Here is a 14,479-nt window from a genome sequence, read left to right on the forward strand (position 1 = left end):
ACTATAGGCCTTGTTGACCCCTCTCCAAACAAAGCTCTATTTTGGTCTCGTCACTCCAAATTACAGTGTGCCAGAAGCTGTGAGGCTTGTCAAGGTGTTGTCGGGCATATTGTAACCGGGCTTTTTTGTGGCATTGGCGCAATAAAGGCTTCTTTCTGGCAACTAAACCATGCAGCTAATTTTTGTTCAAGTATCGTCGTATTGTGCTCCTTGAAACAACCACACCGTCTTTTTCCAGAGCAGCCTGTATTTCTCCTGAGGTTACCTGTGGGTTTTTCTTTGTATCCCGAACAATTCTTCTGGCAGTTGTGGCTGAAATCTTTCTTGGTCTACCTTTACCTTGGCTTGGTATCAAGAGATCCCTGAATTTTCCACTTCTTAATAAGTGATTGAACAGTACTGACTGGCATTTTCAAGGCTTTGGATATCTTTTTATATCCTTTTCCATCTTTATAAAGTTCCTTTACCTTGTTACGCAGGTCTTTTGACAGTTCTTTTCTGCTCCCCATGGCTCAGTATCTAGCTTGCTCAGTGCATCCACGTGAGAGCTAACAAACTTATTGACTATTTTTACGCAGACACTAATTGCAATTTAAAAAGCCACAGGTGTGGGAAATTAACCTTTATTTGCCATTTAAACCTGTGTGTGTCACCTTGTGTGTCTATAACAAGGCCAAACATTCAAGGGTATGTAAACTTTTGATCAGGGCCATTTGGGTGATTTCTGTTATCATTATGATTTAAAAAGGAGCCAAACAACTATGTGATAATAAATGGCTTCATATGATCACTATCATATTTTCAAAATCAATGCCAAAATTTCACAATATCTGCCAGAGTATGCAAACTTTAACTTTTGAGCACAACTGTAGATATACTGTGACCCCAAGAAGTATTTGGACTCTAAGGCCAAGTCACTCTTAAAAATGTAAATGTCATTGCATTAGATATCAAAAATATCAAGTATTATGTGCAAACAATTTTTGCTAGACTTTTTCTCAGAAATATCTGAGAACTTTTTTGCAACTGACTTTTAACCAAGGTCTTTTTAGTGAATGTACTGTATGAAGTCCGTTCCCCTCGAGTTCACACAAGTGTCATTGTAGATTAACCGAAGTTGTAGTTCATCACATTAGCTCTGATCATACTCCACTAACATTTGAGAACTATCCAAAAACTTTGTGCTTTTATTTTGAACAATATACCTTTTTTTCTTTACATTGAAATCTAACAAGATTCATATTGTAAAATGTTGTGCTTGGGCTATCTTTCTTTAAAATAAATGACATTTAGTGTGATATTTTGTCAGTATTGTCTTTCATAGATGCATTGTTACATTTTAATTTTCATGGTCAAATATGTGCTGGGTGTGAATAGGCCTTTAAGCTGATATCATGGTCCTTTTTGAGCATAAATAAGCTACAAAATAAATACAAATTTGATTACTCTGTTTTCATTTTTTCAAGATGCCCATTTCTGTTGACCCTGGATCTTATTGCCATTGCCAAACGCTTCTCTCAGTTCAGGCTTCAGGCATTCTCTCTGGGCTCGCTCTTGCTCATACCCTGTGTCAACAAGAAAGAACCACAAATTCAAGTATGTCCACATTCACTGTTCCTTTAGTGATTGCTGCTCAGAGTTGTAAGGGTCACAGGACTGTTTTGAAACATCAGCCCACATCCGAAGTATCTGGCTTTTCTACATAAATTTCAGTTCAATAGCATATCAAATAAAATTCAAATCAAGAGTTGAGTGTCATGAGTACTCTAGCTAAAGACTACATTATTTGTTATTTAAAGGAGAAGTTCACCCAAAAATGGAACAGATCATCATATACTCGCCCTCATGTCGTGTCTCATTTTTTGCAGAATGCTCAAACTGATCTTGTCCATACCAGGGTCTGTCAAGCTCCAAAAGGACAAAAAACACATTAAAAAGTAGTCCAATCGATTTGTGTGCTATATTCTGACTCTTCTGAAGGCATATGACAGCTTTGTGTGAGGAACCGACCATTGTTCACTGTCATTAACCTCAAACCTGGCACAGCATGTCTTTGAGTATGCACAAGCGTGAGTGAGATTTGTGTGCCACGGCACTTGGCAGAGGGCAAGATTCAAAATATTGTATAGCAACAGAACACTTGTAGCTGTACTCTTAGCAGTGACCTTTGTCTTAAAGTATGAAAGATGTCTTTTTTCCACAGATGTGTAATCTGAATACTTATGTGAAGTGTTTTTTTTTTTTTTCTCTCTTCATTTTACACTAAAATCAATGCTTGGTATTTTCTTATAAATCAGAGCTTCCTGTTGTCTTGTAACCCTGCACTCATCCTGGATCAGGTGGAGGAAAACATGAACACTGGAGAACTAGCCGGCATTCCTGCACAGGTTAAGCCTTTTTTATTTATTAAAAACAAACTTTTCAGTACTCTTTTTAATTAGGCTTTGTTTCGTGGCATATCCAACTCAAGTCCATTTAGTTGTTTGTAAACTAAACGGCAGACAAAAACTTTACAAACTATGTAAATATGTGGTTTGAAATCAGATTAAATCAGATTTTTGGAAATGCCAATTGCCTAAAGGCCAAAGTATACTTTGGTTTTCCACGTTGCTGATTGCTGACAGTATGCATTATGCTAATTTCGTCATCAGCACAGAAAAGCGAAGTATACCCAGGCCTTTATCAGTTCAGCCTGAATGGTCAGATCAGATTGCAAGTAGGCTTTCACCATTCAGGGCTTGATGTGACTAACGTCATGAAGTACAATAATGTCTGTTGCTGTGTTTGCGTTCACTTAGTATTAAATGGTAAAGCAGCAAATGAGGGAGTGGTTTTGTGCTCAGCATACACATGAATGTGTAAATAGTACATGTACCTGGATCAGTATCTACTCCTATAATTAAGTTTTTTAGACGGACCAGGTACCGGTCTGACTTGTTACTGTCAAGCTCCAAAAATGACAATGAAAGAACTATAAAAGCACCTTTTAATGTAGTCCATATGACTTGCATTGTATTCAAAGTCTCTTGAAGACATACGATAGTTTGTGAATTGCAAAAGGTTGTGTTTGATAAAATATATTCTGCATGCTTTAGAATGGTTATATAGGTACTATTATTATTATTATATTTCAAATTACAATAATATTTAAGTTGACTGTGAATGAAAAGTGGTGTGATATCCTAACTAAAGTCCCCAAAAAAGAAATATGAATCAATTTACAATGCGAAAAAGAGAAACTGTAAAGAGAACTTGCTTCTTTTCCACTAAAGATTTCCTCTGGATTTACTTTTAATTTTGCTGCTGCATTTTTCAGTAGAATAGTTAAAGTTTTTCTTAATAGGCCACACGTTTGTGTAGTTATTTTTAGTTGTCTTTTATTTTATAATGTGTGGTGAAGACACTGATGAAGAAAAAAACAACACTGGTATCGGGATCGGTATCGGATGATACTGAGAGTTTTGGGTACTAGTATTGGGAGAGAAAGTGGTATCAGTGCACCCCTTGTAAATGTAATTAAAAAGTAATGTCAGAGGCATTGTTACATTTTAAACATTTTAACCTTGGTTCTCTGAGTGAGAGACTCTCTCTCCACCCAGGTACATATTGCATATGTATGACACTATTGACACCACAGGTGCCACGTGACATGGACAATTTTGGTAAGACACTCTGGTTTATCACATATGCAGTTCATGTTCACCTGTTCATTTGTTTCATCATCTATGCAGTTGTAAATTGTAATATAACACATTTTGAGAATCTAGTGATTAATCTCACATATAAATAGAATGTGTTTGAATGAAGCGGTTCATTTTGCAGGTGTTTAGCTCTTTCTGTTCACCCAGCTCAAGCAAGGAAATTCCCAACATTATTGGATTATACACTCACCGACCACTTTATTAGTTACTCCTGTACACCTAATTATTCATGTGATTATCTAATCAGCCAGTCGTGCGGCAGCAGTGCAATGCATAGAATCATGCAGATACTGGTCAGGAACGCCGATAACCCCTCTGTACAGTTGTAGTGAGCAGAATAGCATCTCGGAATGCACGTCAAACCTTGAGGCGAATGGGCTACAACAGCAGAAGACAATGTCGGGTTCCACTTTTGTCTGCCAAGAACAGAAAGCTGAGGCTGCAGTGGGGTCAGGCTCACCAAAACTGGACAGTTATAGACTGGAAAAACATCGCCTGGTCTGATGAATCTCGATTTCTGCTGAGGTACACAGATACTAGGCTGACTGCAGCCTCAGCTTTCTGTTCTTGGCTGACAGAATTCGAACCCGACATGGTCTTTTGCTGTTGTAGCCCATTCGCTTCAAGGTTCGACATGTTGTGCATTCTGAGATGCTATTCTGCTCACTACAATTGTACAGAGGTGTTATCTGAGTTACCGTAGCCTTTCTGTTAGCTCAGATCAGTCCGACTCAGACCAGCCCATCTGGCACCAAAAATCATGCCACAGTCGAAATCACTGAGATCAAATTTTTTTCCCCATTCTGATGGTTGATGTGAACATTAACTGAAGCTCCTGACCCGTATCTGCCTGATTTCTTGTCATATTTTGTCAGCATTAGACCTATCTTTTTTTAAGCCTTCTGATTTTCTCCATGATGTTTTGTTTTTTCGTTTTGACTTTATCATTGATTAAATAAAAACTTTTTCCCATTTTCATCAGTAATTTCTATTTAGCACTGATCACATGTCGCCTGTGGTGTCATAGTACCATAAATATGCTATATGTACCTGGGAGGAGAGAGAGACTTGATACAATAGAGAACTTATATTGCTATAGCAACCAGTGTAGATGCATGGGATATTTACTACACTGTCTGAGCAAATTGTTCTTGATTAATTGCAGAATGAGAGTGCAGACAGTCAGTTCTAAAGATAAGATTTGAAAAACAAATCAGATTGATGTGTTGTGTGAACAAACCCTTAGCCTGTATATCTTGTGTTTAATTCATTTAAAATATATAATACTTTTTTGCGTTTACTGTAGATCAGAGACACAGTGTTTGCGTTCCTCTGTCGAAATGGCCAGTCACAGACATTAATGAAGACCAAACACTTCATGTATCTGAAGAGGCACTTGATCTCCAAGGGTCACTGTGAAGTAGTGGAGGAACTGCTGCACTGCCTTGCAAGGCAGAATGGGTCTGTTGATTCTACATGCCATTTCATAACTTGACGCTTTAACAAGACATGCAAAGGAGGGTTTAAGTTTAAGTTAGTTAAACAGCATTACAACATGTTTGAATCAGGGTCCAAAATTAACTTGGGTCATTTGTTAGAATGCTCAAGTCAGGTCAGATTTTTTTCTTTAGTAGACTGTTGGTCTTTGATTTAAATCACGCATGTCACTAACTTCAGCAATGGATTAATTTTCATTATTATATTTTGACTTAAACAATGTATATTATTTACTGTATATTATATATGCAGTTCCTAATTAAGGCATTGGACAGCTGGATAGTAACTGTTTTATTTACTCACAAAAGCCAATTTTAACTCAAATTTAGTACTTGCCAAGTTGTAATTTTGGACCCTGCCTGTTAATGACAGAATTATAGAACATTTTAGTTGTCTTATGTGTATTGTTCCTCTCAAAACTTCTGGAGTCATTGCTTAAAGGTTATAAATATGATTGCTTGCAAATCATATCAGATCAATATGTTAATGCAGCTCAGACATCCACACAGCTTTGGTTTCGGAGAGCTCAACCACCACCTTAGTCAGGTGGTGACTGCATGTGATTCTAAATCTTTGACTTAAAACTGCTCAAAGTAACTCTCCTTCCAGTCAAATGTAGCAGATCTTACCGAGACACTGGCCTTTGTGTAAAGCCAAGTCAGAGTGTAATATAGCAAAATGCAAAAAAACAAAACAAAAAAAACTGTGTAGTTTGAGCTTTGAAATATTAGATGGTGCCTGACTTTTTATTGGTTGCTAATTCCTAATCTTTGTTGTACAGTGATTTAAGATTACTTGCGAAAATTAAGTAACTTGAATCAGTGGACATGGATGTAACAGAGTTGTATTGAATAGTGTCTTAATGTTCTTTCTTATCTGAATAGTGAAGAGGCGGCGATTTCCTTTGCTCAGGAATATTTGAAATACAGAGAGCTGAAAGGAGGAGAAGCAGCACCTGTGAGGGTAACGCACTTATTTTTTTTATTTCAAAACTTTTTTAAATTGCTTATTTGTATGAAATGGATATGTTTATTGTGATGGTAGAAAAGGCAATAAAAGTTCTCATTGTTACTTTTTTTCCTCAGGAATTTTTGGAAAAGGCAATGGAATCCAGGGGTACACAGAAATCCATATAAGACTAACCACATTGTATTTAGGTGGCAATAATATAGTACTTTCTCTCTGTACAGGATAGCAATAAAATGTTACATGTTATTTGCTTGCAAATTTCATACTTTTCCCGCTTTTTATATAGAATTAAATTGTTGAAAATTGTTACTAGTATTCATAATATTTAATATTTCAATACACAAGTGTTTTTGTCTGGATTTTAATGCAACAAATGTATGTTTTGCTAGTGCCTGCTTTAAAAATAAAAACTTTTAAAAAGAACAACCAATTATTTTAATTTTGAAATGTTTATAATAGGACCAGCTTAGAAGGGTCCTTCAAACACCACGGTGCTATACACTTAGACAGACCATGGTTTTGATTAAAGTGGAAACACATTAATCAAACATGCTTTAACCCCAACTTGAAGAGTATGTTATTTGCTTGTTTTCAAAGCAGATGCTTTCAGTAGCATCCAGAATGGAATTCTGCTTAAAGCTGAAGTGTGTAATTTCTGCACCGCCAAACAGAATTTGCAAATATAAACTTTTTCAAATAGCTATCTGAATATATATCGCCATTGATCAATCAGACAGATTGTCTTGCCCCCAGCTGGCACCACTGGTTGAGTCAATGTTGTTGTGTCTGGCTGGACAGGCTGCTTAAAACAAACTTTTATAGCACCACAGAGAGTTTGAGGAAATAAAGCTGTCATGAATAGGTAGACCTACCTTGAAACTGATTTGTGAAAAGCACTATACCAAAAAAAAAAAAAAAAAACTTTTCTGAATCCCTTTAAAATATATTTTACTTGGAATGGAAGAAAATTTTGACTCCTGTCAAGGGCTAGGACTGTTGACTTGTATGGTATGGAGACCTGTCATTACTGGGATAGATAGTTTGTGGAACATTTGTGGGTCAATCAGAGATGTGTTATATGAGCCACAAATAAAAAAAGAAAATATTTTCCTCATCTCATGGAAAAGAAAATGATTTCTCTGGAAAGGCACGGTTACTATTCTTCATTATGTAAATTTTTTAAACACTGACATTTGTCAACAAAATATTTTCTTGAAATTTATGCCAAGAAGAAGGGGGATAGCCCACTTCTTTTCTATCTACACCAAACCCAAAAATGGAAGCATGCTTTCATTCTACCTCTGTGAAAAACTTGGCAATCAGTCAGCCTTCCAAAAATTCAGATTCTCAGAAGCTAAGATACAAACCAAAAGTTGGAAAATGTTTCTACATCCAACAACAACAACAAATATCCTGATTTACAGCACCACCTACAGCCCAAAACCATTGACATCAACAAAGATGGTAGAAACCATTGTCACATCCTTATCTGCCCATTTCTAAGACACATTTAAGGATCCATTGCTTATCCCAAAGGAAACTCCAGTCAGCACTCTTAAAGGAGAAGCTTCCCTTGGAACACTACTAGCACACAATATATTAAAATATATATATATTGTTTTGATCATGTGTACAAATTTTTTTAACATACATAGTTTAATCGCAAAAATGACATATATTTGATACAAATGTAGACATATGGTAAATATCCCACTCCTAGACTGCATCATTGAACATGTGACCAACCCTGTAGCGAGGCATGTTAAAGAATTCTGTGTCCTCTTGTTGGTGGGAACATAACCAACCTTCAGCAAGAGGTAACTTTAGCTGTATTTTTGGATCTTATAGTAATAAAAGTAATAGTAAAATAGTAATAATAAAAGCTTATTACTGTACCTGGAGCGATGAATGACGTTTTTATTTATTTATTGGTGGTTGGGAATGTTTTTACCTTTTGTGTTTCTCATTGGGTCTGACATCACAGAAACAACTCAACAAAAGGGTATTATTTTCCTGTTGTCTTGTCTCCACAGCCCACGTTTAACTGTTCTCTAATTGGTGAATGGTACATACAACAATGGAACTGATATGACCAAAACGGGGAGGGGGAACAATCACCAAGTCATCAGAGACAACCATTTAAAATTCATCCAGTATGGACTTTCATGTACAATAGTTCATTTTCACCAGCTGTCAGTGATGAATAAGACGGGTGTGTTTCTTATGAGTTAGTGGAGACAAGTATTTCAAAAGTGGTATGTCTAGTCAGTTAGCATACTTGAGGTTGTTTGCATTTTTCTGTGACAAGGTGTGCCTTTGCAGTTAGTCTAGAGTTGTGGTAACAAAAGCTCACGTTCACTATCAGCTTGAAATCATCAGCCTCCCAAATGTTTAAAGGAATGTCTGTATTTCCTCATAGGGCCAGTTGATCAACAAAACCAGATTGTCAACATGTCAGTTTCAGGTCTCATAGACCACTAATGGGTATTTGAGTAAAAACTAATTGTAGGATTCTATTTAGCTGGCCAGTTGTTGCATGGTTTGTCAATATCTATATAACTCTTCTGAAGCCATATGATAACCTTATGTGAAGAACACACCTAAATGTATGTCATTATTCACTGAAAATTTTAAATGATATATGAAATGAAACAAATCAGTGATTAAATGTACCATTGTATTATGTTTCAAGAACATTTTAAACGTTGTCATTGGGTTCTTCAAAACAAATGATTTTAAACATTAATTATATTTAATTAGATTATTATTTTTAAGTTCTGAGATTGAATGAGATTGCATTCCATGCATGTGCAGCAGGTGGCAGCCATTTGGAGTGTGGTACATGTGTCAGATGTCAGTCAGGACATTTACTTTTCCCAGCCCTCTTGAACACTGCAACATCAGTGACAACAATGACACATAAAAGCAGATTTACACCTATATACCAATAAAAACTGTCCCTATTTATTTTTGAAAGGACACTGAAGTGTTATCAATGGTACTGTACGTTAAACTTCAACTCTAGTCCCACCATTTATGACTTTTAATAAACACTGCCATTCTAACTTTAGTCTCTAGGCAGATCCATTTGCTTACAATTACTCACACAGATCCACTTATCTTTCCCCTCCACCTTAACTGCTGTGTTGGTTACCTAATGATTTGCTGCTAATGATATGTTCTGCAGCTTGTGAATCATTACCCATGACCCACACATTTTGAACTTGACTGAGTGTTTTACAATATTGGACCAGGCCATCAGAGGTATATATGTACACTAGCTATCTGCAGAATGGAATGCTAGACTAGTTTGCTACCTACTAAATACTGTGGAGTGTGTACTATATACTATATTATGTATAGACTACTTTTTTTTAAATAGTTATGTTACAAAAACATTTCAAACAGTATGCGACTGTACATTGCAGTCTGCTTTGTTACTGTACAAAGAGAAAATATTTTAATCAAGCATGTGCAACTTCCAAGGTTCCAAAGTTAAACATCTGAAATGTACATCAGGTTATAAAAATTACTTTTAGGAATGTTTCATTTGCATGAGATTGCATTAAATTAAATGGCATGTTTGAAATAAAATGAAAATTTGCTATGAGTTGCTCTAAAACATTGAAATGCTTGACATTTAAGCATTCTAATGGCTTTGCTGTCAGACTGGCACTTGTTTTACCTCTAAAAGTTCATGCTTTGTAATGGGGTCAGAGACTCTATATAGATATGTTGTTAACACTTTACATTAAAAGAATAGTTTACACAAAAATTTAAATTCTCTCATTATTTACTCACCCTTATGCCATCCCAGATGTGTATGACTTTCTTTCTTCAGCAGAACAAAAACAAAGATTTTTAGAAGAATATTAGAAGAAAGTGGAGATTTAGAGTAAAAAAAGGACTTAAATTTTGATCTGTTTCTCACCCACAGCTATCATATTGCTTCTGAAGATATGGATTTAACCACTGGAGTAATATGGATTACTTTTATGTTTCCTTTATGTGATTTTTGGAACTACAAAGGTCTGGTCACCATTCACTTGCATTGTATGGACCTACAGAGCTGAGATATTCTTCTAAAAATCTTAATTTGTGGTCTGCTGAAGAAAGAAAGTCATACACACCTGGGATGGCATGTTATAAATACATTATAAATGTGCATATTCAAACATACTTTAATCAGAAACATAATGTAGCAAAAAATAAACAAATTATACTGAGATTCAATTATACTGGGACTATGTCATTTTGCTACAGTCTGCTTTGTGTTTATTTAAATTATTATAATATTCACTTATGTTGTCACTGTCCTTGTCACATTGATGTGAAAAGAATGGTTTTACCTAGTCACATTTACCTAAAGTCCTCTGTAAAACTTTTTTCAGGTCTTCATATTCATTCACAGGGTTTATCATATAATAAAGCCAGATGACTATTAAACCATTCTTTTATGTACAGGTTTCTAATGTTGGCAACTTTTTTATAAATGCTTCACAGGTGTCCACTTTACATTAAGGTGTATGTTAATAGGTTGCTAATGTTTAATACATGTTACTAAGCATTTATAACGTGAGGTAAAATGGCTCTATTTGGCAGGTAGTACATGAAAGTCACTTTTTATAACCACGTTTCAATGATTTATAAAGAATTTGTAAATGAATTATTAGTCATTAATGAACGCCTTTATAATCCCTTAACAAAGGGAACATTCATGTAAAATGTTATCTCTCTCTCTCTCTCTCTCTCTCTCTCTCTCTCTCTCTCTCTCTCTCTCTCTCTCTCTCTCTCTCTCTCTCCTCCCACAACATTACTGTAGTACGACTCCGGCAACAAGCCAGGTTTATTTCCACGGGTTTTTTCCAACGTCACGGTGCCCCTGAAAGCACCCTATCAAATAAACCTCACACTGGATTGTAAAGGATACTAGGACCAAAATTCATTTTTGATACGCAACTATTTGTCAACCACAAAATCTGCAAGGCATCATACAGGATGAATTCAATACGACAGATGCCGTCGCGGGTGAAAAGCAAAAGGACGGAAACCATTCTCGGAGCAGAGAGAGAGCATTTCGAAAAACAGCAGGTAAATGAATGGTCGATCGGTTACAGTGTTGCGGTGCCATTAATCAGAGTTTCAATGTGGATACTCAGCTAGCACTGGTTAAATTTTTACGCCATGATAATGTATTCACAAAAACCAGCAGAATATCATTATTGTTGGTGCACGATTACAAGCATTATAAACTATTTTGTGCTACATAGTCCGCGTTTGCGTACTGACAGAAAATGTCGGTCGTTGAACTAGGTGTTGACATGAGAACGTTTATTTTTTATTTATCAATTCTCAGTCATAGCAGCCCGTCGTGCCTAAACGAAACGATAGGTTAGACTCGTTTTCAATGGTGATAACGTAATCGTGGGAAACTCGTTGCACCTGTCCGCACAACTTCGTCACTTACACTGCAATGAACGCCAGCATAAAACACTATATTCATTAGTAGATATGGCGTTGTTTGTTACTGGAAGTTACTGAATTAGAAGAGAAATTACTGAACTACAGATGTGAAAGAGCAAATGCTTTTAAATTATTAGGTTCATCAATTGTGGGAACGATACGGTTGAATGTTATGTAGCCTATTTAAATAAATCGTTAAGACGTGCTAAGTAAACAATCGTCACAGTTTATATCGAAAGCGTATCGAATCCACATACCTTCCTAAGAACCCGATCAACCTGACATTTCTGTCCCTAGTCAAAACGTTGCTAATTAATTAAATCTAATCATAATTTGGAACCAGTCATAATTAATCAAATAGGATCCCTCCAAATGTTTAGTTTATAATTTCAGTTTATTTAGTAGGATATTATTTAATAGAGGATTCGTATTTGATTCCTTTGGTTACAAATGATTATAGAAATTCCACGAGGAATATGCTACATTAGCATTCCTTTAGGATTTTTTGACTAATGATATGACATTGCTCAGGAAGAATTGCTTATATATTCTGTTCAGGCCTTTACAGGCGCTACAGGTTTAGACAGAAGGCCTGTATTAACATTTGGACTGTATCACTCCAGCGACAACAAACATATGTATTTATCTATTTATTTTTACCTTTTTTAAGGCCTGTTGAAAGTGGCATGGCAGGTTCTTCCTGTTCCAACGCCTTTTCATTATCACTTCCATTGTGCCTGGTAACCGCATATTTCAATACTATGTTAAGGTACATTGCATACATACATTTAATTAGATCCTTAAAGGAATATTCCGGGTTGAATACAAGTTAAGCTCAATCGACAGCCTTTGTGGCATAATGTTGATTATTATTATACAAAAAAGTATTTTGACTTGTCCCTCCTTTTTTTTTTATTTTTTTACTTGGAATATTCTTTTAATGTTGGCCTATATGAGTTCAGCTGTGGAAATAGTACCTAACAGTTAATTGATGGTTTCTTACTGCTTCCATTCAGGTATTCATGTCATTTGACCAGAGTTATGCAATCTATTGTGTTTTGAAAGCAAGTTGAATGCTTACAAAAAACATGAGGAAGGATCTTTATTCCTCCGTAGGGGATCATTCCTCAGGGAAGTCACTTATTTTGGCTTGTTTTTTCAAGACCAGGTCACTTCTTTCTCTTGCAAGATCTGGCAACACTGCATTTAGACCATTTTTTTTTTCTCACTGCAAGGTCAAATATGGCACATAGTGCTGTGTGTTTACTTTACAGCTTTGTGTGTTTTGTGTCGCTTCGCTGTAAGCTCCCACGTGAGTTGAGTTGTTCTGCATTGATGAAGGTTGCCAGGCAACCCAGTGCCATTGTGTTCTCCATGTAAAGCAGGTGTATTTATGATTGTAGGGACGTCCCTGCTTCAGGAGGTGGAGGGGAAGGAGTTACTTATAGAGAGAACAGGGTGCATTGTACGTGCTGAGCTAATGCTACTCATTGCTTTGGCTCAGAGCATTTGTAGCCTATTATTAATATTCTAGCAATGCTACCAAAAACTGTATTCACACATAAATCCTACAATGGGTAAGGGTTGTTGTTAGGCACAAAGTGGGGAAGTGGCTTTTGGGTCATTCTGTGTCAACTCAACCAGAGGTCCCTTGCTCAAATGTTTTTCTTTCTTTCTTTTTTTTTTTTTTTTTACTGGTGAGAGATAAATATAAATGATGATGAAAGCCAAAATATTAAATGCCATGGATCAAAATTTACTGAGTAGTCCATTATTTTGTAGAGGGGGGTTGTGGTGCAATTCAATAAGGGAAAAATCAGGATTCCAGTTTTCTCCTACATAGAGTTTATTAGAAATCAACAACGTTTATTAGAAATCAAACGACTGGGAGATTTCTCACCAGAAGACACTGAACAAAGTTTACACACACACACTTCATACTTTTCTGGCAACATTGAGACATGTACGTACACAGCTAATTATCCTTGTTATTTGACATCTCATTCTTGAGCATACTGTATACTTCATACTTTCCTAAACACTCTGTACTTTCCATGGCCACAAAATAATGCTAAATCAACTTAAGAAGATTAAATGTGATATATTCATAAGAATAATTAATAATTAAAGTATGATTAAATATAAGTAATCATTAATAGAAAAATTCTTTAATGTGGTTAAAATAATTTTCACCTATGATTTTGGAGCAAAACTACAGGTCAAAAAAATAACCTTAGAAAGGTGACAGCATCATTATTTTGTTTTTACACAGAGATATGTAGATCTACTACTGAAATCAGTTGACTTCAGCACCCCTCGTTGCATTTTATGCTAATGGATTGAGTCCAAAAATGAAAGAAAAAAAAAAAAACACCTTTTGGAGTAACTCCAGAAGTATTAAATTGATTTTGGTTAAGAATAAACTTTCTATTTTATATCTTTATTTTTAGGCCCTTTATGGTTAAATCCCAGAGATATGGGGCTCTCAGACGCTTTTCCACTATCGGAACAGTGCGAGCCAGGGCTATAAACTGGTCAGCCGGGGCCAATAGCCTCAGACCTCGAGCCACAAGACCAAAATCGATCTGTGTTCCCACCATCGGGCCAATAACTCTGCAGCGTTGCCCAAAAATCTGCCCTTAATACACCACTGCGGTGCCATTGTCACACACACACCCATTTCACAAGCAAGAGGGAAGCTCAAATTGAGGTATCATGGTATCTAGTTATCTAGAATATCGAGTTTATATCAAATGTAAACAGCAAGATAAAAGCGTTGAGAACTCACCGACTGTAACTGCCATGGTGTCCCGAGTGATCTCTCCACTAACAGTAGGACGATGTCCCAG

At 36.1% G+C, this 14,479-nt stretch overlaps 2 protein-coding genes across 2 annotated transcripts in view; both read left to right on the forward strand.

Annotated features, from left to right (window-relative positions):
- kntc1 (kinetochore associated 1) overlaps positions 1–6,584 on the forward strand; it is a 75,199-nt gene extending 68,615 nt beyond the window's left edge. Inside the window, exons 57-61 of the mRNA XM_051673287.1 lie at positions 1,467–1,596; positions 2,298–2,387; positions 5,008–5,162; positions 6,083–6,161; positions 6,284–6,584. Coding sequence (XP_051529247.1) covers positions 1,467–1,596; positions 2,298–2,387; positions 5,008–5,162; positions 6,083–6,161; positions 6,284–6,334 — 505 coding nt within the window. The 3' untranslated portion in view covers positions 6,335–6,584. The remainder of the gene's footprint in view (positions 1–1,466; positions 1,597–2,297; positions 2,388–5,007; positions 5,163–6,082; positions 6,162–6,283) is intronic.
- Positions 6,585–11,023: 4,439 nt separating this feature from the next.
- hip1rb (huntingtin interacting protein 1 related b) overlaps positions 11,024–14,479 on the forward strand; it is a 126,607-nt gene continuing 123,151 nt past the window's right edge. Inside the window, exon 1 of the mRNA XM_051672335.1 lies at positions 11,024–11,258. Coding sequence (XP_051528295.1) covers positions 11,166–11,258 — 93 coding nt within the window. The 5' untranslated portion in view covers positions 11,024–11,165. The remainder of the gene's footprint in view (positions 11,259–14,479) is intronic.

The sequence above is a fragment of the Myxocyprinus asiaticus genome, chromosome 3 (assembly GCF_019703515.2).
Source record: "Myxocyprinus asiaticus isolate MX2 ecotype Aquarium Trade chromosome 3, UBuf_Myxa_2, whole genome shotgun sequence".
Lineage (NCBI taxonomy): Eukaryota > Metazoa > Chordata > Actinopteri > Cypriniformes > Catostomidae > Myxocyprinus > Myxocyprinus asiaticus.